Source organism: Cyrtonyx montezumae, unplaced genomic scaffold, assembly GCF_038088225.1.
Source record: "Cyrtonyx montezumae isolate F1298 unplaced genomic scaffold, pur_monq_1.0 scaffold_0, whole genome shotgun sequence".
Lineage (NCBI taxonomy): Eukaryota > Metazoa > Chordata > Aves > Galliformes > Odontophoridae > Cyrtonyx > Cyrtonyx montezumae.
This window is the reverse complement of record NW_027071824.1, coordinates 52,042,403-52,067,786: the sequence shown is the minus strand read 5'-3', so window position 1 is coordinate 52,067,786 and position 25,384 is coordinate 52,042,403. Positions and strand designations below refer to the sequence as shown.

The following is a 25,384-nucleotide window of genomic DNA, read 5'->3' as shown; positions in this document are numbered from 1 at the left end:
AAATGTGGAATCTTTTTTTGAAAGGAAAAGATATACCTGTTTAAGTATTTAAATAAACCTCATCATTTGAAGGTATGTTATCCTGTATACTGCTAGAATTAAGAATAAACCTGGGTTATAATGTAGATGTAGTCACAGACAGGCCAGTAACATGTCAAAGAACATTTTTTCTGAATGGCATAACTGTTCCAGGATTATCTACTACCCACAGCTGTGATCTATCCTAGAAGGAATCCCTTTGTGCTTTGTAGTCCTTTTAATACCTCTGGCTTTCCTGAATGGGCTGCTGGGATCTGCTTAGCATTGCTCTGAATCTATTCTTCTCACTACTTAGAACCAAGAAGTCTTGTTTTTAAATGTAGCTGTGTCAAGTCTGACTTCTCAGTACATTCAATGAATGTTTGTTCAGTGCTTTACTTCAGTATAAACAGTCTGCATCTTATTTCAGTGACTATTCTACTTTTGGAGCCTTGAAAAAAGTTTGATTTATCTGTACCACTGATTAGTAACAGCAAAAGAAGACTCTTCTGGCTTGATGGCCAACTGCTGAAGTGATCTATGTTAATACAATGAAAGGATTTTTACCCCCTTCCCTCTCCCACAAAAAGTATCTTCTGGGAATGTCTCTGCCCCTGCTTGTCTCTGCTCCATGTCTAGACCTTTGTCAAGGAGAGTACTACCTATCTTGGGCCAAAACCACCACAGAGACCATGCTAATGCTTTAACTGTATAGAAAGTTGTGGCTCAAGCCCATTGCTGGACTCCTTTGTTTTACAAGCAAATAGGCAAACAATTTTGGAGACATTGAAGGTCCCACAGTATGAGGAAGGAGTCCAAGCACCGTTTCTTTGCTGGACTCTCATACTCACATTTGTGAGCCAGACTTTGCTGACTTAAGCAGCATCTTTAGAGGGAGATAGCTTAATGCTTTGCCTCCAGGATGCAGTTCTTAGAAATGTACTATTTCTTGAATTACTATTAACAGAGGGTTGTAGTTAGAACAAGCAGGCAAACATATAAACGTGATTTCTGAATTGTTGTTTTGCAGAGGAAAAATACCACTGCTGCAGTGCTGGCTCATGTTCTCTTTGGATGTCATCATAGTCTGAGTACATTCAAGAAAGCAATGTTCCTCACAGGGACTGCTATCATCTCCCTTGTATGAGGATAGCAATGAACCAGTTGTCAAGTTATTTCTCTTCTGTAAATCATCAGAGTCAGTTGATTTTCTTGATGAGTCCCTTATCAGCTGATCAGACTTCTGCCAATTGACTTTGTTTCCAAGGCAACCACCCTCTTGACAAGCCAGTTCCCTTCAATATTAGGTAACTTATTTTTTAGAGTAGGTTGATTACTTTTTAACTACAAAGTTCTTAACAAGATCTTAAGTTTCAGTCTCACATGAAAGTAAGAAGATAACAAAGAAGCAAAGGTCTCTGACTAAAATGGGGTTGACTGCATGGTAAAGATTCATAAAGAGATTTTGTACTCTTACAAAACTCATAAATTCTACATAATCCCTGAAGAAAGCAGGCCCACTAGCTGCTCTTATTTATGGTTTTCTGTAGAAATACTGGCGGTAAGTGGATAGTTGGACTTGATCTTGGAGGTCTTTTCCTGTCTTGGTGATGCTGTGAATATCAGCAGTGCAGCAGTCTCCTTTTTATGCATGCTGTGTCTAAACCTACTGATATTATTATTTAAGGAAGCATAGGTTCCAACCAAACTTCCCCCCCCAAAATATCAGACTTGGATATTGGCTTTCCCTGCACTGCCCATATATATACTCTGTATACAATAAGTGTTCAAGTTACCACAACCTTTGTTTCAGGGTCTTTTCTATTCAACTGGTTTTATATCCTACAAAACTTATAGGATTTTTTTTCTGTTGAAGTTTCTTGGATTCTTCCTACAAATTAATGTTTTAGAGGAAGAGGTGTGGATGGGATAAAGTTTAATAACTTTTTTTCTGAGGAGAGCAAACTCACGCATCCATATTCATATAGACAGGTAGTGTCATTGTGCCTACGTATCATTATTATTATACTAATTTCTGAGTATATCTGTATTAACTGACTGGAATAGTTGTTATCTTACTCATTCAGTGTCCTTTGCTGATGTCATAGTCTTCATTTCATGGATAGCAAAACCTCAGGTCATTTCTGAAAATTCTGAGGTATGTAGGAACTCACATAAATGAAGCAAAGTGCTGATTTGTATTAGAACACAAAATTGCATTTAACATGTCATATAGAAACATGTTTCTTAACTTACGTATCCATGCATGTTGGTCTGTTTTAGGGATGCACTTGTGTTGTTTTTTTTTTTGTTTGTTTGGTTTTTTTTAGGTGTTGCTTCCTCAGCTGACTATGGACTGCCATACATGAGCTGAAAGAATTTCAGGGTAGTTTGTATAAGCATTTGGATTTTAGAGCACTTTAATGTTCATGCTGTAAAGGAAAGCTCACTGTTAGCCATAATGAAGTGAACGTTCCTCTGTAATACGATTGCTTGGGAAATGTTGACTGATAGCAGTCAGCTTTCCAGTCTCTTTGTTAGGGAAGTGATCTTACATGAGCTTTGTTTTATTCTGTCTCCATCTGTTGATAGGATGACTTACAGCTCTGTCTGGACTGGCAGACAGGATTTAGGCGGCAATCCAGCAAACCACTTAAAAAACAGTTTAGCTTTAAGCTTTATAGCAACTAAATTAACAGGTTAAAAAAAATGAAATAATGTTGCTAACGTGCCTTAGAAGAAAATTTTGGAGATTAGGTAGTATTGATACATGAACTATAAATGGAACAGGGAGTGTTAAATTAAACATGTACTGAGAGGAGAAAATACAGACGAAGACCTTTGTCTTCAGTGCATAATTTAAGGGAAGAAAGATTTCTATTTTAATAATAAATTAATAATATATTTAGGTCAGTGTTGTTTGGGTGTGTAGGTACACAAATAAACAAATGATTAATGTATTGAAGATGTATGTAATATTTTTCTTTGACCAAAGACTAATGATATAATCAACAGGTATTATGGTATTATTATTGCTTTACAAAAAAGAAAAAAAGAAAAAAGAGAGAGAAAGACAACATAGCATGTTTATTTGATTAACAAAACCAGTGACCATTATACAGTTAGAAATAGTTCTCCTGCTGGCCTGAAAAGTCTTTTATATTTAAGGTTTATCAAGGTGTTCGCTCCTTGGAAAATGCTTAAATTTCTTGGAATTGTTAATTCTATCACAAGAAGCAGTTGTCCTTGTGAGTGAACAAAACTGCAGTTTAAAATTAGGTGAGCTCATATTAAGTTAGTGATACTGATGATAAAAATTGGATCGCTGAGTTTAGTTTGGTTAGCTTTCAGTCTTACTGCACAAGTGGAAATGTATTAGTTTGTATTCCGTAAGGGTGACCTCTTGTGGTCTAACTAAGTCAGTAGTTCTGAAAGAGGTTTCTGTAGCATACTGGAGAAGGTTGTTTTTATGTATGCTTTTTTAATGAGCAGGTAGTTAACACATTAGTAAAAATAACGTGTATTTTCCAGTTAGTTATTAATACACAGATCTTGTATTGCATGTGAAGTAGGCATGTATTCTGATATATTTTCTGTGTACATGTATGTTGTATCTTTTAGCAACCAGATGAAAAAGCATGGCATAGTTGCATCGCAGCCAAGGAGTATAGGCTGGAAGAGAAGTTTAACAGGTACTTCATATAAAGCATTTCAGTCTCCAGACCTCTGGTCAAAAAAGTTTATATATTTTTTATTTTTTATTTTTATTTTTTTCATTGTTATATCTTTTTCTTTCATTTGCAGATATGAAATACATTCAAATATATGTAATCTAAATATTGTGATTTGAAGGTTTATTTTTTAAATAATATATTTGGTTTTCTTAATATATTGCATTTTTGGTATTGTTTGTGTACACGAACAGTATTCAAGAGGTATTCTGTTAATACTTCATCAAGTTTTCAGTTTGTGTAAGCTGACATTGCTGCCTTGAAATTAACAAAGCTTTGTCCTACTATATTAGCTGCTGATTACGATTCTGGATTCCCTTGTAGGGATGCATTTTGTTAATTTTTACTTAACAGATTTTAAATATTATTTTGAGTGCTGGTGTGTTTCGTACATCTCAAGTGTATGTTTGAGAGTCTGATAGGCCAGCTTGAAGTTTTCTACTTTGCTGTTACATTATTACTGTTTTACTTGGACTGGGCAATTGTGTGATTCTGGATCATTCTGACAAAAGTTATGTTCTCTTCTTCTTAGAGTGGGAATTGCTATTTAAAGCTGTATCTTCTTACAAGCCTTATAATTTATGTGTACTATTTCATTGGTACTACTGGAAAAAAAATCATTTATTATTAGGATAATTTCTTATATCTTTTCTGTTTGTTTTCCAGCATAATACAGCTTTCTTAGTTTTTAATTCTTCATGCTTAACCCCATAATAAAAAGAAATAAAAATGCCTCCAGGCTGGGAGACGTACAAATTAACACTTTAGTAATGTTGCTGTTCTTTATAATCACATTTGCCACTCAATTTTATGTCTAGGACTGATGATGTTGAATAAAAGCTGACAATGTTTTATCTGTCTATCTATTTATTTATTTATTTATGTAACTACAAGAGATATTTGTTTAAAAAAACACACCATAAAACAACTTTTAGATTGTGATATTTTTATGATGGATATAAAACAGTTGCAGCCGAGTGGTGCATAACGGCAGTTATTTTTGTTCTGAACTTAAAACTAAATGTCATTTTTTTTTCCAGTAATACATTTTCTTGTATGTGTAAATACATATATGAACTTTTCTATTTATTGTTTTGTGAAATTAAATATGTCCCCAGTTAGAAAGCTGGCCTCATCTTAATGTTTAAGAGAGGTTAGCAGCAAACTGAAAGGAAAAGCAGCAACTGAGTCAGTATGTGGGTTTTGTAGCAAACAGACAAGGTAAGTGCATTGTAGTGCCCTCATTTCAGCCATGCTCTTAATGTTATCCAGAGCAGAATTTTCACTTCATTGTAAATACTGCGTAGTGTTTTATTAATTAAACTACTCCTCAAATCTAGGACTGTAAGCACATTTGATTTGGGAAAAGCCTGCAAAATAAGTAAAAATAATAACTCTGCTACCTAATGATATGTTCTTAAATATGTGCACACCAAGAACATTTATTTTTATGAAACAGGAACGTTTTAGTCTGGCCTCGTCCCTTTGCCTCTCAGTCCTTAGATATTTATAGATTTGGATCAAATCCCCTCTGAGTCTTCTTTTTTTAAGGCTGAACAGGCCCAGGTCTCTCAGCCTTTCCTCATAAGGGAGGTGTTCCACGCCCTTTATCATCTTTGTAGCCCTCTGCTGGACTCTTTCCAGAGATCCCTGTCTTTTTTGTACTGGAGAGCCCAGAGCTGGACACAATACTCCAGGTGAGGCCTCACCAGGGCAGAGTAGAGGGGGATACACAAAGAAGAGTGGATTTTTTCTTTAGAAGAGCAGCCTTTTCAAACAGACAGTTTTTGAATTGTTTCTTTCAAGTAACACTCAGCACATCAGGTTTTTTTTTTTTTTAAGGTCTGATAGACAATGTTCCCAAGATGCAAGCCTCTTAATATCAATGTTTTCATGTAGTACAGGTTTTTTTTGTTTGTTTCTTTGATGATTATTATTATGCTTGGACAAAATAAGAATTTATGCTTGTCATTTAAATGGAAGAATAAATCTGTTGCTTAAATGCATTCCAGTCTGATGGATTCGTTCATGTTATTTAATGGACTTGTGTGGCTTGTTTACCTATTTAAAAAAACAAGAAAAAAAAATTAACACACTCCTTCCCCCCCCCCCTTATCTAAAAAGCCCATAATTAAACAGCAACACTGTAACAACTGTAGTTGCCAAGAGATAAGGAACTTTACCTAATCTTGAACTCCAAAAGTATGCCTAAGAGTACCTTTTAAGCAATTGTTAGCTCCTTTCAAATACATGTTGCACAGAAACACTGACTCTCCAGGAGTGGGCCAATGGTTAAGGCTAGAATTCTTCAGATAGTGCCAGCTGAATGTAAAAAAGATGTTCAACAAATTGGAGTAATTCCCCTTGATGAAAGTCAATACTGGAATCTTATTTTTTTATAACAGGCATTTTTTTACCAACTACCTTGTACAATCTGAAAAAAAGATCCAAGCTGTTTTGTTTCTAGATGAATTCCACATCACTGATTTTTTTTTTTTTTATTCTTCCTGTTTGATGATGGTCATTTTTTTTTTTTCGCATTTCCTTACAGAGAACTCTGTTTAAAAGAAAGAAACAAAACAAACAAACAAAAAAAGACTACTTTTTTCCTTAAAACTTTTTAACTTCTTGTGAAGTGGAGAAGGTTCTAACAGTGAACAGTAGCTCTTTTTCATTAACTTTGTAGTAAATTGATAGAGTGTGGACAAGAAAACTGGGAATGGGTTGACTTCAGACTTCAACATGTTTATTGGAAGCAGGACATCTTTCAGACACCTGCATTTTGCTGTTTATCTCCTAAAATTATGACTGTAAGAAGTTATCTAACATGTATTTAGTGTGCATTTTACATGAACTTAGGAAGATTTTCAAAACTGAACGTATGAGGTGGTTAGAGTTACTAACAGAATGTAATAACAAATAAGAATTTTTCACTTACTTCTTGGTTGAGTTCAAGTGTCAGCTAATCATGCTTAGTGTAATATTGTGCATAAGTACTAGGTAAAATTGTCAACCCTACGGGTTTGTCTGTAGCATGGATGTTTTTAACACAGAATAGCTATCAGAGAGCTGAAAAACACATTAGTGTAAATGTTATTAGCTTCCAGTTCAGCAGTTGAATGAAACATCAATGTCAGCAAACAGAAACAAATCTGGATTTGTAGGGCAGCTTTACATATCAAAGCGTTTCTCCATCTAATTTTGTGCAAAGCTCTTATTTTTGAGGAATTGTAAACAAAAAGGAAAAGCTTGAATTGGTAGAATAACCCAGAGCGTAGCATAATCAGGTTTTTAGCTTGATTTTTCCTGACTTATGAATGAAATGTTTGTAATGATTTATTTGCGTAGAAGTGGAAACCTTCACTAATGTGCTTCTGTTTTCAATGTATTTTGAAGGATCAGATGATGATAGAAGAATAGATGAATCAGAAGAGGAAAAAAGCTTTTGGAATATGAAGATTCTACCAATTCTACGTGAACTGGAAACTGGTGGGTAGCACTGTTCTTGAAAGTATGTATTTTCTGTTATACGTCCTAGAGGAGACACAAGACTCACTACAGAAGAATAGCTGTAGTTGAACTATATAGTCTTTTTATACTTCAATATGTTCAGTGACTTCACAGCGTAAATTAAAAAACACTGGTTAAGAGAACATCTTGTCCAATTAAATTAGCTTGTGTTAGAGGTCATAGTTCTGCCAATTTAACAGTCAGTGATGAGGTAATAGTTATAAAAATAAAGTACTTCATAGATTCATTATTTTAAGCGTGGGTTGTGTTGGAAGTCTAAACTAAGTTTAGAGAGTGAAGAAGTCTTAATGAAAATTCCCATTTGTGCTTAAAGTGTTAGATGACTCATAAAAGTGTACAATGACCCAGAATACTGAAGCAAAACTGATTAAATTAAATATGGCTTGAAATACTGAACCTTGAAAACCATTTTAAAATTTCATTAAAAAGTTTCTTCAGATGCAATGTATAAACGTTATGTAGAATATAGAAAGCAGTTTTGTTTTTACAAGCAGTTAAAAGTCAGTGTTGAACTAAGGAATTGATTCTACTTTGCAGTATCTTGGGCAGCATTCATTATAGTATGTTACAGATTAGATATTTTTTGTTTGCATAGTTTTGCAGATGAGTGTTGAACACTTGCACAGCACTGAGTGATTCCCAAGCTATATTGTTATTTTAGAAAGGCAGGATTTTCATTCCCACTCCTATAATTGATGTATAGAAAAGACAGTAGTCAGAGGAATTGAAAACAGCCGTGCAACTCACCCTTTCCTTGTTTAGTGCTGATACTGTCAAATACGAGCTGCTGAATTAAACTTTGTCATATTGACGTGTTCTTTATAGGTAAGCAAAATATTATTCAGGGGTAAAATCTAATCACGTCCTTCCCATGAAATGACTGGAATTAAAGAAAATCATATTTCTGGTCCCTTTTCCTTGATGTTTATTTGATTTGGTTTAGTTTGTGTTTTATTTGTTTGTTTGTAACTTCTTACCTGATTATAGCTTAGTTTTTCTAATAATAAATGAAATTATCTAATGGAACTTTCACAACTGTTGATTGAGTATAGCACTACAAAAATTCTTAAAGTTTAAAAGCTTTTCTGCTTCTTGAATATTCATATACGTCATAACTAAATTGCATTGCCTCCGACTGCTGCAAGTTATATTGCTTTTAGACTATTTACTTCACAATAGCAGTTTTTCTATTAAAATGAGTATTAGAATCCCACAATTTTAATGTTTTCAGTGGATCTATTCCTAAATGAATATTTTTTAATTTAGTGTACAACCACTTTCTTCATACCTTTAATCTGATTCCCTGAACGTGCAAATTGATAACATTTAGTTTTACATGTTATTAATATGAAAGCCTTTCTTTCCCTCTACTCCGTCTAAAAACCTTGCACCACAAAACTTTCTGCTCAAAAACAAAGCTGTAGTTTACACAGCTTATACTGTGCTTTATTAATGTAAATTTATAGAGAGAAACAGAGGTAAGAATAAAAATAAAATGATTAAAAAAAAAGAACAAAAGCAAAAAGCAAACAAACAACAACAACAACCCCCCTCGCCCCCCACCAAACTTTATTTTTAAAAAGAGGCAAAACTTTTTGCTTTCCCTCTGAAGTTGGCAGGAGTGTGATTCCTTTGTGTAAAGGTGATGATATTTTATGAAAGATTTTGTCTTAGCCTTCAGATGTTATTTATAAAATACACGACTTTTCATCAGTAGCCCAACAGTCCACTCAAATGTGTCTTTCACGTTTAATGTAATTGGAGAGTTCCGATCAGTTTTTACATTCCTTTGTTCTTAATCACAGCAGCATTTGACGTATTGGTTTATATGCATATCCTTAACTGTATCTTTTACGTGAAAAACTTGACAGGGCTCTAATGGAAGTCTAAGGATTTGTAGTTTCCTAGTGGACTTCTGGTCAGTCTTGACTATTAGCATTAAAGATGAGTTTGGTTTAGCTTATGTATTATTTTGGCTCTGTAACTGCTCAGCTTGAGTTTCTTCTTTTTGAATGACCAACATACAATTGTTTCTGAGAACTGCATTATCATCTTTGAAGACTTATTGGTCACCTTATTTTTTTTTCTTAAGGAACTCATTCTTTATTTGGTTCTCCTGTATTTATGTCTATTAAGATGCTCTGGAAATGATGACACTGATTATTATTTTGTATTTTTCTCTCTTTTCCTACTCCCTTCGATGAGAAGACAATGTAGAAAGTCTTTGTCTGGCTTGCAGCAAACTCTATCAAGTCTTGAATGAAGGAAATATGCTTGGAAAAAAATTTAGAAGAAGAAGTATGCTTTTGAAGACGTTATATAAGCTTGTAGAAATTAATTCAGATCCTCTTTGCCTGGAGCTGGCAAAGATTATCCTGTCTGTAAGTGTTTGAAAATGCTATTTGGTAGAATGTGAAGCACAAAATTGGGAATTACAAATTATATTTAACTTCACATTTCATCATTCTAAAAGGTGTTTAAACTAACAGTTTGTTAATTGCAGTTTCTTGCCCTACAAATGCACCCATTCATTTAGATGAGCACCTGTTGGAGCCTATATTTTGCAGGGAAATTGCATCTGGTGAAGGAAATAGAGACCCAAAATCTGGTAGTTAGTGTATTGTAGCTGGTATATTGCTTGTGCTTGGAAAAGAGAAGGTGTGCTAAGCTAAGATATCTGTGTGTGTGTGTGTGTGTATTTATTTATATATATACTGGGATTTTAATAAAATAACCACTTAAAAAGTTAGGTGTGGAGTTTAGTTTTGAATAATATATTGACTTAACTGTGTTTAGTAATATGAAAATAGTAAAACTTACTTTTTTTTTAAAGTAGGTATAATTATCTCTTTCTTTGTGAAAAATAGAGTAGCCAAGGACATTTTCCAAAGGTCACAATTTTAGTGGCAGCCTTCATGTTCAGTTACACTTCTAAGGCTTTTGTTATCATTTTGTCTGATATTTATATAAGCAAGCTAGGGAAACATGGTCTAAATGAAGCTGAAAATTAAGAGAGATGAACATACATAAGCTGGAAAATCATATCCAAAGAGAAGTCAAATCATTTAAAGAACATCGTGAATAGAAGCCTGCAATATGTCTTAAGTAGTCATAGATTTGAAAAGCACAATTTGATAGGGACTATCAGGTTTGTCTGATATAGAGTAGAATGAAGAAAGGTACATTCTAGCTGTCCTCAGATATTTTTGAGGAGAAGGGAAATAAGCTGTTTGTTTAACGTCACTGTGGAAGGAGCTGTACCCTATAGCATAAGGTATCTAGGGTAGACTTGGACACGCAGAGGTTGATTGTGACAGTTGTGATTGCCTCAAAATAAGGTTTTTAAGACACAGCTAGCAGTCTTTATTAAAAAATACAAACAAACAAAACAGGACAAAATATCTAAAAGCACAGTCAAGTGATTTTTTTTTTAAGACCCACATATTGGGACTGAAATAAAAACTTTACACGTTAGTTTTAGCATAAATTAAAACCAGAAGTAAAGTAAAAGACTGAATTATTGGTAGAATTTGAGGTAGGCAAGTGCTCAATTTTATGGAAATACATTGGTGTGAGTCAGTGGTTTGAGAAGTTTTTTTTTTTCTTCTTAATTCATCAATTTTGTTGCTAGCAGTATCAGCGTGGTGACAAGTCTTCTCTGATGCAAGTGTGACACAACAGGTGTGTGCTTTTGAAAGCTTTATCCATTTTTCATTCATGGTAAGGTGTCACCTGTTGCCATGATCTAAGGAGAATTTCATGTCCCAGTAGTTCCATCAGTGTAGTTGTACTTGAGAAACTTGATGGTAATATATTTTTTCTACAGTATTCCTTTCTGTTTAAGATTCCTTTCTTTCATTATAGATTTGTGATTTATTTGAACCATAATGTTTCTACATGGAGCAGGAAGTTAAAACAGATAGTTGGTCTTAGCATTAATGTTATACATTGAAATCTCAATGGTGCTATATTTTCATGTGTATAATCAATAGTTTAGAAGTTTAAATTTATGAAAAAAATACTAAAATCTGTGCTTAGCTTTAACATGTGTTGTATGTGTATCTGGGTGGTATGATCATGTTTGAAAATAGCTTTTACTTAGAAGTTATCCTCTCATTTCTTAAAGTGTTTTTTCTCCCTCAGTAGCGATCTGTATTTGATTATTTGCCTGCTTTTATGAAAAATTATATGTAGAATATTTAATAGTCTACATAATTTCAGGCATGTGACTTATCTCAGGAATTAGTACATCTGTGCTGAGAAATTTTAAGAACTGGATTTAGTGAAAAGGGTCTTTTTGTGTTAAGATTTAACATAAAATGCTATCAGTATTTCCTAATATTGCTGGTTAGAACTCTCACTTAAGTTGGTGCTCTTAAACCTTTTAGTTCAACTTCTATACAGTCTATCACTAGTGAAGTGATACCACCTGCCATTGTGTTGTAGACATATAGTAATTAGTGTGAGGAGGGTTACTTTAAGTTGATATATATCTTCTGATTAAAATAAAGTATATTCAGATACCACATAGATGTTATGTGATGCTTAAAGAAATGTTCTGTTACAAACATTTCTCCTTCATTTTTTCCATCTGTCCTTTCTTTTTCCATCTTTTAAAAATCCTGAGCAGCAGGAATTTTCCCTTCAAACCTTCAAAAGCAGAGAAAAGGAAGAGATTGTCATTTCAGATGTAACTCTTGCTTTCCTTTCTCTCAGTGACCTTTAGCATGTTGTAAAATCTTTTCTGATATCTGAGAATAGTTTTGTTATGAAATCTATTGTGGCACTGGATTTCTTTGTTGTATGGTCATAGGTGCAGAACCAGTGAAAGCTGTGTGGAATTTCTTTAGAAGAGTGAATTAGGAAAAAAAAGATGTTCTATCATGTACTACCAGCAGAAAATACTTAAAAAGCTTATATATAATCCGTAACTTCAAAGTCAGTCTGTACAAGTTGATGAAGAGAGCTTAAGCTAGCTACGTATCATTGTCTTTTATTTCTGCAAACTTTTCAGTGTGGCTCGGTATCCTATCAAGGTTTTAGCTGGACTTTAAGAGTTTTACTGTGAGAATGCCATGTCTGAACTAGTATGTAGACTTCATTTGTGTATCTTATGATTCTTACGATTTTTTTTCTTGCAGATGAAAGTGAATGGAAAAAGTCTTCTTGGAGTATGCAAGCTTGCTTTTAAAGTTTGCAGGAATGGAAAAAATGATTACCTCATTCAAAATGCTAAGTTACTAGGTATGCATTTTCTTCTTATATATATATCTTAAATCTTGAAACATCCGCTGTCTTCTGCCTCCTGCTCCCGAGTAGCACAGGAGAACGGAGCAGTTTGTAACTGCATTTCTTTCACTTCATGGTCACCCTCTGTCCCTGCTCCTCAGGCTCCTCCATGTGGTTGCATGTGGAGACCAGCTCTGTGCAGTGCCCATGGGCTGCATGGGGACAGGCTGCTTCTCCATAGGCCTCTCCTGGAAACTTCATCTTGTCCTGCCCTGCTGCACTGATCTTGGTGTCTGCAGGACTGTTTCTCTCACATTTCTCACTCCTCTCTCTCACCTGGTGCCATGCAGCAGTTTTTCCCTTTCTTCAATCTGTTCTCCCTGAGACACACCCAGCATCACTCATGGCTCAGCTCTGGCAGCAGCAGATCCCTTTTGGAGAAAGTGGGACTGCCTCAGACCCGGCGTGAGGCAGTGCTGGGTTTTGCCCATGCAGGCCATTCCTGCAGCATCCCTACTGAAAACTTGCCATTTAAACACAGTATGGACAGAAAAACTACAGAAATATCTAATGTCAAATAAGGTGGTAAAATATTTCTATGCAAGTGGATGGAACATAGGAAGAAGTATATGTATCTTTCAGTCAGTTACTAGAAATTCAAAAGTACGATATTGGCTAGAATTACTTAATATACACCCGACAAATTCAGAATATCTAAGGCAAAAGTTTATAGTAACTTCATCTGCATGAAAAGTAAAGCTAAGAAGTCTGGAGAAAGACTTGAAGTGCGAGATCTGAATTATTCATCTATGCTTTTTAGTGCTCAGTTTGAGAGGCTTTAACACATTTGATTTTTCAGCAAGTGGTAGGAATATAAACCCCTTTGAATGTCTCAAGTCTAATACACAAAATTCCAGGCGTATGTACTTTTTCAGATCCTGACTGAAGAGTTTAATGATTACTACAGCATGGTAATTACAACTGGTACTGGTTCTTGAAGCCTGGAGAGAAAAAAGTCAGGCCTGTTCTGTTATTTATCAATAATTGCTCCTTGGTTTTGAACCAAATACTCACTTTTTCTAGCCCATTACTAGCCCATTCTTAGAAAAGTGTATAAGGAGCTCAACCAGAGGGTTTTTGTTTGTTTGTTTTTGTTTATGTTTTTTGTTTTTTTCAGTTGTTAATGTCTTTGACTCAACTGTATCAAACATAAAATGTTAATTTTAGGCTTTCTGAAAAATGATTTTTGTTTTAGATTGTTTGTTGGAGCTTCTGAACACTGAAGATCTACAAAAAAATGATGAAGCTCTCCTGTATTGCTTGGGAGCTATAAAATTTATGTCTGGAAATGCAGTACTCCTTAATGAAATGGTCAACAAAGGAGCTGTTGAAATGTTGCTGCAATTAATGAAGCAGATTAATAATATAAAAGAAAATGACCCACATTTCTCCGGCTTGGGCCACGTGTTAGTCCAGGTTAGCATTTACTTTCATTTCTTAAACATTTCAAGGGGAGATAAAAAAAAAAATTAAAAATTAGAGGAGATAAGGTTAGCTTATGTGCGCTGCTGACAAGAGTCATCAGTTACATTTAAGTAGAATATTTGTTGTAAGTTTACATTAAGTTGTTCAGCACCAGGACTTAATTATGGCACGTGTTTTTAGTAGGTAATATTAATGGCTTTGGAAATTCTGAATGAATAGTAATGTGTTTAGCTACACTTAATAAAGCAAATTTCTGATTATTATTTTATGGTCCCGACAGCGCTCTGGATCTTATAGTAAACAGATACAAATGTGTTCCTGTGTAAATTTTTTAAATTGCGTTAATAAATACAAACCAATTCTGCTATGCTCTGGAAGGTTGGAAAAAGCTTTTGTCACAAGAAAAATGCATTTAAAAAAATAAAAAATAAAGTGTAGAAAAACACAGCTCAATTAGTTTGACAGAGTACTTTTTTCCAGAAATAAAATCTAAGGAAAAGGCCAACAGTATAAAAGCCATCAGTAAAGCAACTTATTGAAGGCAGGAGGCTCAAATTTTTTGACAAGGTAACCTTAGTGTGTGATGACTACAAAAGGTAGCCCTTTGCCCTGAAGCTGTTTAAACTGTGGTCTTTTAGGAAAGAAAAAATAAATAAATTGGTAAATACATCTTAAGTTATGCATGGCTTGTGGGATTTTTTTTAATGTATTTGTTGAAAATTTGCCAACTAGGTTTGTAAAGTATGAGGTGAAGATTAGCCAGTGGGGTAACTGTAAGCTTCTGGCCCTTCACAGGGAAATGGATTGGATGGTTTTCTGAAGCAATGTCTATTCTAAATGACAGATTTCTTAAATCACATACAAATATGGGATTTGGTACGTGAACTTATATGAGGAAAAAGAATTGCTTATGCCATCACCTTACTTACTGATTTTTGTTTGTTTTACTTAAGCAATGTTTCTGAAAGACAGTGTGTATAATCTTTAGATAAGCATAAACAGATTGGGTGAGTTTGCAAACTGCTAATTAATAAAACAAATGAATCAGAGTATTTTCAGCTGTTTGACCTGCTGTCTGAATGTCTCTGCAACTTTCTTTTCTTCCTTTATTTGCAATTCATATTCTGTATCTCTTCTGTAGAAGCACAGTGATTCCTGCTACTATGGAATACCTCTGTGACTTTGTCATGCCATTTTCTTTAACAAATCTACATAAATGTGCACAATTTCTTCTGTGTCAGTTAATTGTCCAGTCATCTTAATAAATACAGGAACAGCTCCATTTTTAGGGTTGTAGTATCAAGGACCACTTCTTCAATGATGCACATCTTGAGAATAAAGAAAATTTTGTGCCATACTTAACTTTTAGCAGAAGATCAAATATGCAGCGTTGTACAGAAATAATGAACATAGTTTTTAAGGAATGGAGGACAATTACATTTGAGGAGAAAAACATGTTTAATATCCATAGTGATCTCTGAGGGAGTCTCTGCTGACTCTAAATCCTGAAAACTCAAGTATTTCAGCTAAGTGGGACTGACCCTTCATTCTTTAACTATGTAATTGCACAATCACCAGATGGCAGTGTTATACGTAATCTTGCCAGCTTGTTTTTATGGGAATAAACTTTCTCTCGGATGTCTTCATTTTTAACTAGATATCTGTTATGCAGAAGTTCCACAATACAAAAATAAAAAAGTTCGTAATAATATTTATTTTTCCTTAATAGAAGTCATGAAACCAAGATAATCTCTGACTCATGTTGCTGCAGCTGATCATATTTCTATGAATTATGGTAATGCTTATTCAAAAGCCAAAGCATTTGAAGTTTCACTGACAAGACTTAACAAGTACTCCGTGTTCCCTAATTGAAAAGCACTTAATGTCTTTCCCTTTAAAAATAGCATTTATCTGCTATTAAATTTCCAGTTTTCACCAGTTTGATCTTGCATGGCAACATGAGAATTAGATCTGATGGAGTTTGATAGAATCAGTTGTTATGCATTTCTCCATGAATTATATTGTCTTCTTGAAGAAATTAGGATAGTTCTTGATTTGTCTGCTGTTTGGCTAGCTTCTGTTACTTTGTGCTTTGTTATCTTCATATTTCACTTATGTTCTAGCTGTTGTTTTTGTATTACCTACAGCATCTTTCTATAGAGCTGTTGTTTCTGACTGGCTTTAACTGTTATTTCTAAGGTAGTTTGATAGTCTGAGCTTCCCTTATGAAGCGTATGGGGAAATGGCAGTAAATTTTCAGTCACTTTGCACATACTGTTGTATTTTTCATGCGTTAGGTAGAGTTTACTTCTAGGCCATACAGACGTTACATGATAATGATCACTAATAGTAAAATACTTGATAGCTTAAGTGCGTTGAGGTCTTAGGCTTTGTAAATGTAAAAAGGCAATGTAAAAAATATTCTTCTGTAATATCAAGAAATGAGTGAGGCTGTGTTCTTGGGAAATGTTACTAATGCACTCTGAAAACAGGGTGTTCCATAAGCAGTAAATCTGAGGTTGATTTCAAATGGTTAGGGAACCTGTGGAAGTTCATATGACAGGTGATCTCTGACCATTTCCAACAGGGTGTCTCTGGATATTTGTAGAATTTTAGGAATGTTGTATATGTGGTGACAAAATGATATTTTTTCATTTAAATAACAGAAACCAAGAATTACTCCATTAGAAAGTGTAGATGAGATGGCTGAGAAAAGGAAGAAGTGCAAAGTTGTTCTTGGTACTTGGAGCTGAGACAGTAGAACTTCAGAGAATTATTGTTGCCATTGTGGACCTAGTGCAGAAAAAGGCCCTGGTAGATATCCAGCAGGACTGGAATGTAGTGGATGGATGGTTACAGTATGTTGATTTTTGTAAAGACCTTTCATGTTAGATTGAGAGTCAGACGCAGAGCTGACCATGTGGGTCTGTTTCTAAGTCTTGGTCTGAATTCTTGTAGATTGGCCCTTTTTTTTTTTTTTTTAAAGAATTAATTTATTGAGGTAGTCTTTCGCTTCAGCATTGCAAATCTAGAGATTCAAAAATTTTCCTTAACAGAACTAATTACAGTGTATCTTTGTGGAGTTTGATAGTTTATTGCCCTGGTTTTGTCTTGTACTAATAAAAATAAATAGCCAATAGGATCTGAAGGGAGTAAAGTGTCTTATAACCATCAATCACTGAAATCTGTTTGTTTTTGAACAGTTTAACTTCTTACATGCCTGAGCAAGCAGTGCTTCCAACTTTCTTGGTCAATTTCAGCTACTTTTAGCAGCCCTTGAGTTCTTTCTTACTTTCTGTGCAGTCTGTTCAACTGGTTGTTGTTTCCTAAAGCTTGTAGTGACTGCAGACATGCATTTTTCATCAAATATATTGAAATTGGACAAAAAATTTGCAAGCAATTGGAAAGTGGTAGCGTAGTGCTGCATATCCTCTGAGCAAAAGCTACTCAAAAGCAACAAGGTAACCTGCTCTTTGACAGATTTTTCTATAAAATGGTGAATTACTTATCACTGGACAATCAGTGCAGCTCAGTGATATTTCATTTCAAGTTTTATGTGATGATAAACAATCAGAATATTTAGTCTTGACCTCACTTTAATTTTGTAGCTTCTGGTTTAGATCAACTGTTAACTTACCTGTCATTGCTTATCTGACATTGGTACTTGAATACCTTTGTTATGGAAGAGAGCCAGAGCATCTCAAAATATACAGCAGCTGACTGTGTATCTCTATAGGTGATAGAATATTTCCTGTTTGAAATTTCTTGAAGTAGAATAGTATCTTCTGAAAATATTTTGATTTCTCCAAAATAAACTTGGACTTCAGCATTTAATTTTCTATATCGATTGTACACTAGATTTCTCCTGATCTAGGTTATCTTTGAAATGTGTTAATCAAAGTGAATAAATTATATTTCCTTTTAAAATCAGTTCATTATCATTTATAACTCAGTTACCAAAGTATGTGTTAAATATCAGTATAATTTGCATGACTCGTATATTGTCTGATCTTGTAAATTTACATCTGAAATATCACTTCAATTTCCAGTTGATATGTGGTTGTATCCATCAACAGAAGATTTTAAAATGTGTAGAAGATCATGTTTTCCTCACAGGAAAAGTTTGCATGCAGGCAAAGACCAGTATCAATCTTTTGTTTTCAAACATTTACTTTGATATGTACTATTTTTTTACTTACACATTTCTGTTAAGATTTATTGATAAATACATACCTTCAGGATGTTAACAGGATATTCAGACTGCCTTAGACATTATAAATGAGACCTGCATTTTATTGCATTTTCAAAACAGCATGGATTGGGTAGTAAATAGCCATGATTAATGAATCTTTCAATATTCTATATGCAGCTGACAGCTACTTTACGAAACTTGGCTGACTTACCTCAGGCAAGATGCCAGCTCGTTTGCAGTGGTGCAGTCTCTGAGCTCTGTGTGGCGCTGGAGCAGCGTATGAACGACAAGGATGTATGCACCTATATTGTCAGGATTTTCAGGTGTGTAGAGAATACAGTTCTGTTTGCTTCAGCTTGCAGTCTAGTCAATGTCACTGCAACAAGTGGCCTCAGTGAGAGCAGGATCAAGAACTAAAATTTGAAAATTTGCACTCATTGGATTAATTTCAATTGATTACATATGATAATAATGTCTTACTAATAGTGATAGAATTATTTTATTGCAGGCATACAACTTTGAGTCATTGGCCCTGGTAAAAATGTTTTGTTGCATTGTTTGTGTGTCACTCTGCATTCACACAGATTCAGATTTTTGAGTGCTGTTTCTTAAATTTTAGAAGAATCCTATTTTAGGCCACGTTTTTTTAGGGAGACTGTGTTGTATAAAATTCACAAGGGAGACAGTGTGATCCATGTTCATTGCTATGAAGTTTTACAGAGTGTTTTAGATTAGTCTGTAGGATCAGCGCTTGAGTGTGCAGATCAAAGTGCTGAAAGAACCTCCATTTTATGAGAAGCTCAGCAGCTGCTGAAGGGGGGGTTGTGGTGAGGAGGGGGTGGGCCTCTTCTCCCTGATAAATAATGACAGGACGAGAGGGAATGGCCACAAGTTGCGCTGGGGAAGATTTAGATTAGATTTGGGGAAACATTTTTTCTCTGAAAGAGTGGTCAGGCACTGGAATGGCCTGCCTAGGGAGGTGGTTGAGGCACCATCCCTAGTGCTGTTCAAGAAGCGTTTAGATGAGGTGCTGAGGGATTTGATTTAGTAGTTTAGTGGGTAGGGATGGTGATAGGAGGATGGTTGGACTAGATAATCTTGTAGGTCCTTTCCAACCTAATGTACCTATGAACCTATGCTTCCCGAGCTGTGCTTTTCAGAGGGTGATCAGGAAGAGTGAGTCACCCCAAAAGTTCTTTGTTGTTTGAAGTTGAAAAGATTCCAGTTACCAAGCACAAACTTGCAGTACCAGTGCTAAATGGACTTGATAACAGTCTGAGGATTTGTACAAGTAGCGGAATTAGTTGTTGGTAATATAAGGAGAAGTTAGATTATAAGCACAATTTATGAGTGCCATTCTGGTTGAATTATTTGCCATTGCTGCTTTATTACCTACATGAGTCCTGTTGCCTATGACTCTATATGCATTGAGAAGCCATCCAGCTATGGACTGTTCCCATTATTTAGCCCCTCCAAATTGTCCATTACATTCTCCCTGGTAGATGAGATTGAGTTGCACTTTGAAGAGCACCTGTGTAAGGATCTGATATTCCTTCCTATTCACAGGTAAAAGCAAGCAAGGTCTGATCCTTTATCCTGTACATTCCCTGTAAAGCATTCAGATGAGAGTCCAGTAATTAAAGGGAGTTTATCAGCAGGAGGAGACAGTTTTTTTACGTGGGTATATAGTGATAGGACAAGGGGAATGTTTTTAAGCTAAGGGGAAAAATAAGATTAGGCATTAGGCATTAGCATTAGGCATAACTTTTTACTTGCAGTGGTGAGGCACTGGAACAAGTTGCCTGGAGAATCTGTGGATGCTCTACCCCGGTAGCATTTAAGGCCAGGCTGGATAGGTCCCTGGGCAGCCCTTGGCAGTAGGTTGGAATTGGTTGGGTTTTAAGGTCCCTTTCAACCTAGGCCATTTTGTATATTGTCTACCCTATTTCCTGCCACCTTGTCCACTTATGTTTCTAAATTTGCTCCTAAAAGTGAGTTGAATTATAGCAGGGATCACAGCACTTTAAAAATATTTCCCTCTAGGGAGAGAGAGCATTTCTTTTACTTGGTAAAATGCCATGGAAGTTGTGGCTAGTTAGGCAATGGTTTTTTAATTTGACTGTTATTCTGACAAGGACATTTACTTGATCTAGAATTCAATGTGTAGCAAAAGTAATTTGTCTTATTTAAAGTTTCCTGCTGCTTCAGTTTCTTTCTTTCTTTTTTTTTTTTTTTCTTTTTGCGTTCAGTGAACTGTAGGCTCTGAAGATAAAAATTTGCCACAAAATCAATTTAATTAGCTTCCTGAAAATTGCAGTCACAGGAAAAAAAAACGTTCTATGCAGTATGGAACACAGATTTGAATTTTCTTGTGTCTCCTAGTAATACAGAACAATTATCCTTTTTTTTTTTGTTTCTTTTTAGTAACTTTTACACAGCTTCTCCTTAGAGAATGTTCCCATCTATATGAATATGTTCCCATCTATAAAAATTCTTCATTTCTCTTGAATTTATAAGTTGTGCTGGTAATTGAACATCAGCATAGATTTTGACTACATGCGAAGTAAGACATTACCATAGTTAGTGCAATATTTCTAGTATGACCAAAGCTGATTCTGTTTGCTTTTTTTTTTTTTTTTTGTAATGATAAAAATGAGCAACGTAGGACTGGAGCACTTTGAGAGACTGCAGAGGTAATATTGTGACTGCAAAAACACATGGTTTCTGTGTTTGGTGGTGACAGACATGCTCAGTTGGTAGAATCTACTACCTTACATTATGAAGGGAGACGATTTCCCATTTCACCTTAAGCTTGAATTCTACTATGGGCTTGTTTTGTCATAGGGGCAGACAGGAAGCTCCTTACCTTTATTTCTTTCCATTATTCACACTCTTACGTAACTGTGTACGCTTCTGTTAGAAGTCAAAGTATTGGCATTCATTTAACTTGTTAGAAAACAGCTCTGAGAGTTAAAAACAGAGTGATTTTTTTTCTTTTTAAATCTTTTGTAGAAAAAAGTGCTTTCATTCATTTATATTTTGTTTTTGTACCTTTGCAGCAAACTTTCTTCCTACAGTGACTTCTGTGCAGCTTTTACAGACTGCTCCAGATGTTACATCTTATTTTTAGCCCTACTAAACAAACACCAGAAGCAGCAGGTCAGTTTTTTTCATCTCTCAATTTTTATATATTAATCCTCTGATGTGTCTGTGCATTATTGTGTGTAAGCCTGTTTCCAGTGACCTACTTTTAGGCATTTAAAAAAAAATAAAAAAATAAGTATTGATGGCATTTTTAAGTAGGAAATAATTGAAATCACTTAGATTAAAAACTTAAAGCAATACAGAGGATAGACAGTTGATTAATTTATCTGTCGGTCACATGTGTCTTTTGGATACTTAATTGTTTTTCTTAGTTAAAAAAAAGCACTTTCAAAGGAAAATAGTTTATTTGCATATTTGATAGTAGGAGATTTCTTATGCTCGCCTCTTCTACAAAAGGAGTGTGAATTTTCCAGAGCTAAAGAATTGCAGAGCAGAGGTAACTGTATAAGGTATCAGAATGTCCATCTTCTGTTAGAGAAAAACTTATGCCTGTAGAGGCTGCATTTGAAACTTGCACCTAGAGAAACGTGTTTATAGAGTTTTAAAATATGAGTGACTTGTTACCAACTTCATTAGAACTTAAAGGCTCTGTTGCTCAATTTTCTTGCTGTATCATAGGGATCTTTATGTTTACTGGAGCACTAGGCTCTGGGAGTTTGGTGTGGGATTGATAGTTTTAAAGATTGCCGTGTTTGTAAAAGCATTGCACCCCGTTTGTGGCCAATTACACAGCTGTGTTGCCAGGTAAGATTTAAGAAGAAAATAATTTTTTTGTAAAGCGTAAATGTTTCAAAAGTGAAATGAGGTTTCAGAATATTGAACATAGAAATTATTTTTAAAAGTAAAGAACTTTCTTAGCTGCTCCAGCATTCAAACTGACTTGAGCACGTTTAGCTAGCCTGCACGGTTTGTCATGAGTCTAGTAATGTATGGTCAATTGTTGGAAGAAGATCTTTTGTGCTGCTGTTGTTAAAGTTAATGAAGGTAACGATATCAGCTAAGATGATCAATTTATTCCTTCTTCTGCCAAATGTAAAAATAGTTTCTCCCTTTTCTGTCTACCTCTGTACATACGGAAGTGGGGGAAGGATTCAATTACTTTCACCTGTTGGTTAATGTTTCAGCACCATACCTGAGTATTTCTAGGTTCAGACTGCTCTTGCATTGTGTAGTCTATAAAGACATTTACTAAAGGACTATGTAAATAACATCTTCTTCAGTATTTCTCATATTACGTTTTACTAGTTTTGTAGCTATACTTCCTTGTGAGCACTGTATTAAAATCTTCACAAATGGTGGTCCTGTGGGAGTAAGGATCTTAAAGTGAGTAACGTCTTCCTTTCAGCCTTCATCTGTAATTTTAAAAGGAACTGTTGACTTAGTAGCTTTGCGTCATAATGAATTCTAGGCTTATATATCATTTCAATTTTTTTTCAGGTAATTGTCAGAGTTTAGCTTCTCATTTGTCTGCTTTCTTAAGTAGTTTTGTCACTAGATTAGCCTTGATTTTTGTATTAAGCTGTCTATCAAAATATAAATTAGAGAAAAAAGAACTTGTATATTAAAACAACTTAGTTATTATATTATGATGATTATATTTGCAATGTCTTCAGAATAGTTATTTCTTCTGCAGTTTTTAACAAGCATGCAGTTGTCATTTGTCAGCTTAGTGAAGCCCTGCAGAATCAAAAAGAGGGACATGGGTAACATGAGGCTCCATATTTTTTCTGTGCTGTGTAATAAACACTTGAGCTGTGAGAAGCATGAGTGTTTTTCTTGGGGTACAGTTGGCACTGCTAATCTTCTAAAAGGTTGACAGCTATTGAGTTATAGAATGAGTTGGTATCTGTTGAAAAGTAAACAGCTAACAGCAGTGTGGGTAAAACTGTTTGCTGCAGGAATAAGAAGTAAAGATGAGAATAAACCAGCATTATTAATTCAAACCATTCAAAATCCTTAGGATTGAAAACTGATATGTTAAGAAAGAGGAAGTGTGTGTGGTTTTTGAATTTTAAGGTTGCAAAGTTCATGTTTTTTTATTTACTGGCAATCATAGCAGCTAGGAACATACCAGGAAAATAAAAATAAAATAAAATAAAACAAAGAAAAGACTTTCTCAAGTGCTTTCATAACTGTGACTTCAACAATAAACATTAAATATTGTGAAAATAAAAAAAGTGAGCGCTGGAAATGGGACTAATGACTTGCTCCCACACCATACACTGAATTCCACAGCTGCCACCCAAATAGTATCTGTTCTTCTTACCATGCTGTAGTTCCAAGCCTTTTTAACTTTTTCCTCAGCTCATGATCTCTCTTGGGTAAAAGTCAGAAGGAGTGGGAGAGAAGGAATTTATCTCTGTGAGAAAGTCTGAAATTGAGTTGGCAGGACTTGCTTAATTCCACGTGTCTCAGGCAGCACTACAGGCTTGGGGCAGAGTGGCTGGAAGACTGTGTGGAGGAAACTGACCTGGGGGTTTTGGTCGATGCTTGGCTGAACACGAGCCAGCAGTGTGTACAAGTGGCCAAGTAGGCCAGTGGCTTCCTGGCTTGCATCAGAAATAGCGTTGCCTGCAGGAACAGGGAAGTGATTGTCCCCCTGTACTCAGCACTGGTGATGCTGCATCTTGAGTACTCTGTTCAGTTTTGGGCCTCTCACTGCAAGAAGGACATTGAGGCCCTGGAGCGTGTTCAAAGAAGGGCAACCAAGCTGGTGAGGGACCTGGAGCACAAGTCTTATGAGCTGAAGGAGCTGGGATTGTTCAGTCTGGAGAAGAGGATGCTCAGGGGAGACTTTATTGCTCTCTATAGCTATCTGAAGGGAGGTTGTAGTGAGCTGGGGATCAGCCTCTTCTCTTGTGTGGCTAGTGATAGGACTAGAGGGAATGGCTTCAAGCTGCGCCAAGGGAGATTCAGACTGGATGTTAGGAAATACTTCTCTGAAAGAGTGGTCGGGCACTGGAATGGGCAGCCCAGGGAGGTGGCGGAGTAACCGACCCTGGAGCTGTTCAAGGTACATTTGGACGTTGTGTTGAGGGACATGGTTTAGTGAGAGCTGTTGGTGATGGGTGAATGGTTGGACTGGATGATCTTACAAGTCTTTTCCAACCTTGGTGATTCTGTGATAATCCTAGGTAAGGAGGAGAGTACAGAAGATTGGAAAAGCTGGATTGCAAAGTAGGACTCGGGAATTCAACAGTGATTTTCTGGGCATCTGAAATATATTTTCTGTTAGACCTCACTTGTGATCAGTTTTGGAACTTACTTGTGTGAAGTAATGAAGTCCTCGGTGGCTGCCAGATGCCTTGGAAGCTGTCAGAAGTGTTCCTGTAGAACATCTATGTTGTACCTTTTCATGCTTTGCAGAAGTCCAGGTAGATGACATCTGTCACCCTTCCCCTATCTACTGATGCTGTCACTCCATCACAGAAGGCCACCAGATTGGTCAGGCAAGATCTGCCCTTGATGAAGCCGTGCTGGCTGTCTCAGATCACCTCTTTGTCTCATATGTGCCTTAACATGGTAACTAGGAGGATCTGCTCCATGACCTTCCCAGGCACAGAGGTGAGGTTCACCAGCCTGTAGTTCCCTGGGTCACCCTTTCTCCCTTTCTTAAAAATGGGAGTAATGTTTTCCTTTTTCCAGTCACCAGGGATCTCACCCGACAGCCATGATTTTTCGAATATGATGGGGAGCGGCTCAGCAGCCACATCAGCCATCTCTCTCAGAACACTTGGATGCATATCATCTGGCCCCATGAACTTACATTTAGTTTCGTGAGGAGGTCTCAGACTTGTTCCACTGTTACAGTGGGATGGAATCCACTCTTCTCACCCACACCTAGAAAGATCAGTGTCCTGGCGGATGTGAGAGACTGACTCTTCAGTGAAGACCAAGGCAAAACACTTATTTTGCACCTCATCTTTTTCCATGTCCAAGGAAACCAGTTCTCTGTCCTCATTAATCAGAGAGGGAACACTGTCCTTGGTCTGTCTCTTCCTGACTATGTCTGTACAGCCCCTTCTTGTTATTTTTCACATCCCTCACCAAGTTCTGCTCTATCTGTGCCTTGGCTTTCCTGATCTTATCTCTG

General features: G+C 35.8%; 1 protein-coding gene across 1 annotated transcript in view; it reads left to right on the top strand.

Moving 5' to 3' along the window:
• ARMC2 (armadillo repeat containing 2) overlaps positions 1 to 25,384 on the top strand; it is a 66,683-nt gene that overhangs the window by 17,586 nt on the left and 23,713 nt on the right. Inside the window, exons 7-13 of the mRNA XM_065735236.1 lie at positions 3,640 to 3,710; positions 7,146 to 7,238; positions 9,486 to 9,661; positions 12,422 to 12,524; positions 13,765 to 13,985; positions 18,364 to 18,509; positions 21,246 to 21,345. Of these exons, the coding sequence (XP_065591308.1) occupies positions 3,640 to 3,710; positions 7,146 to 7,238; positions 9,486 to 9,661; positions 12,422 to 12,524; positions 13,765 to 13,985; positions 18,364 to 18,509; positions 21,246 to 21,345 (910 nt within the window). The remainder of the gene's footprint in view (positions 1 to 3,639; positions 3,711 to 7,145; positions 7,239 to 9,485; positions 9,662 to 12,421; positions 12,525 to 13,764; positions 13,986 to 18,363; positions 18,510 to 21,245; positions 21,346 to 25,384) is intronic.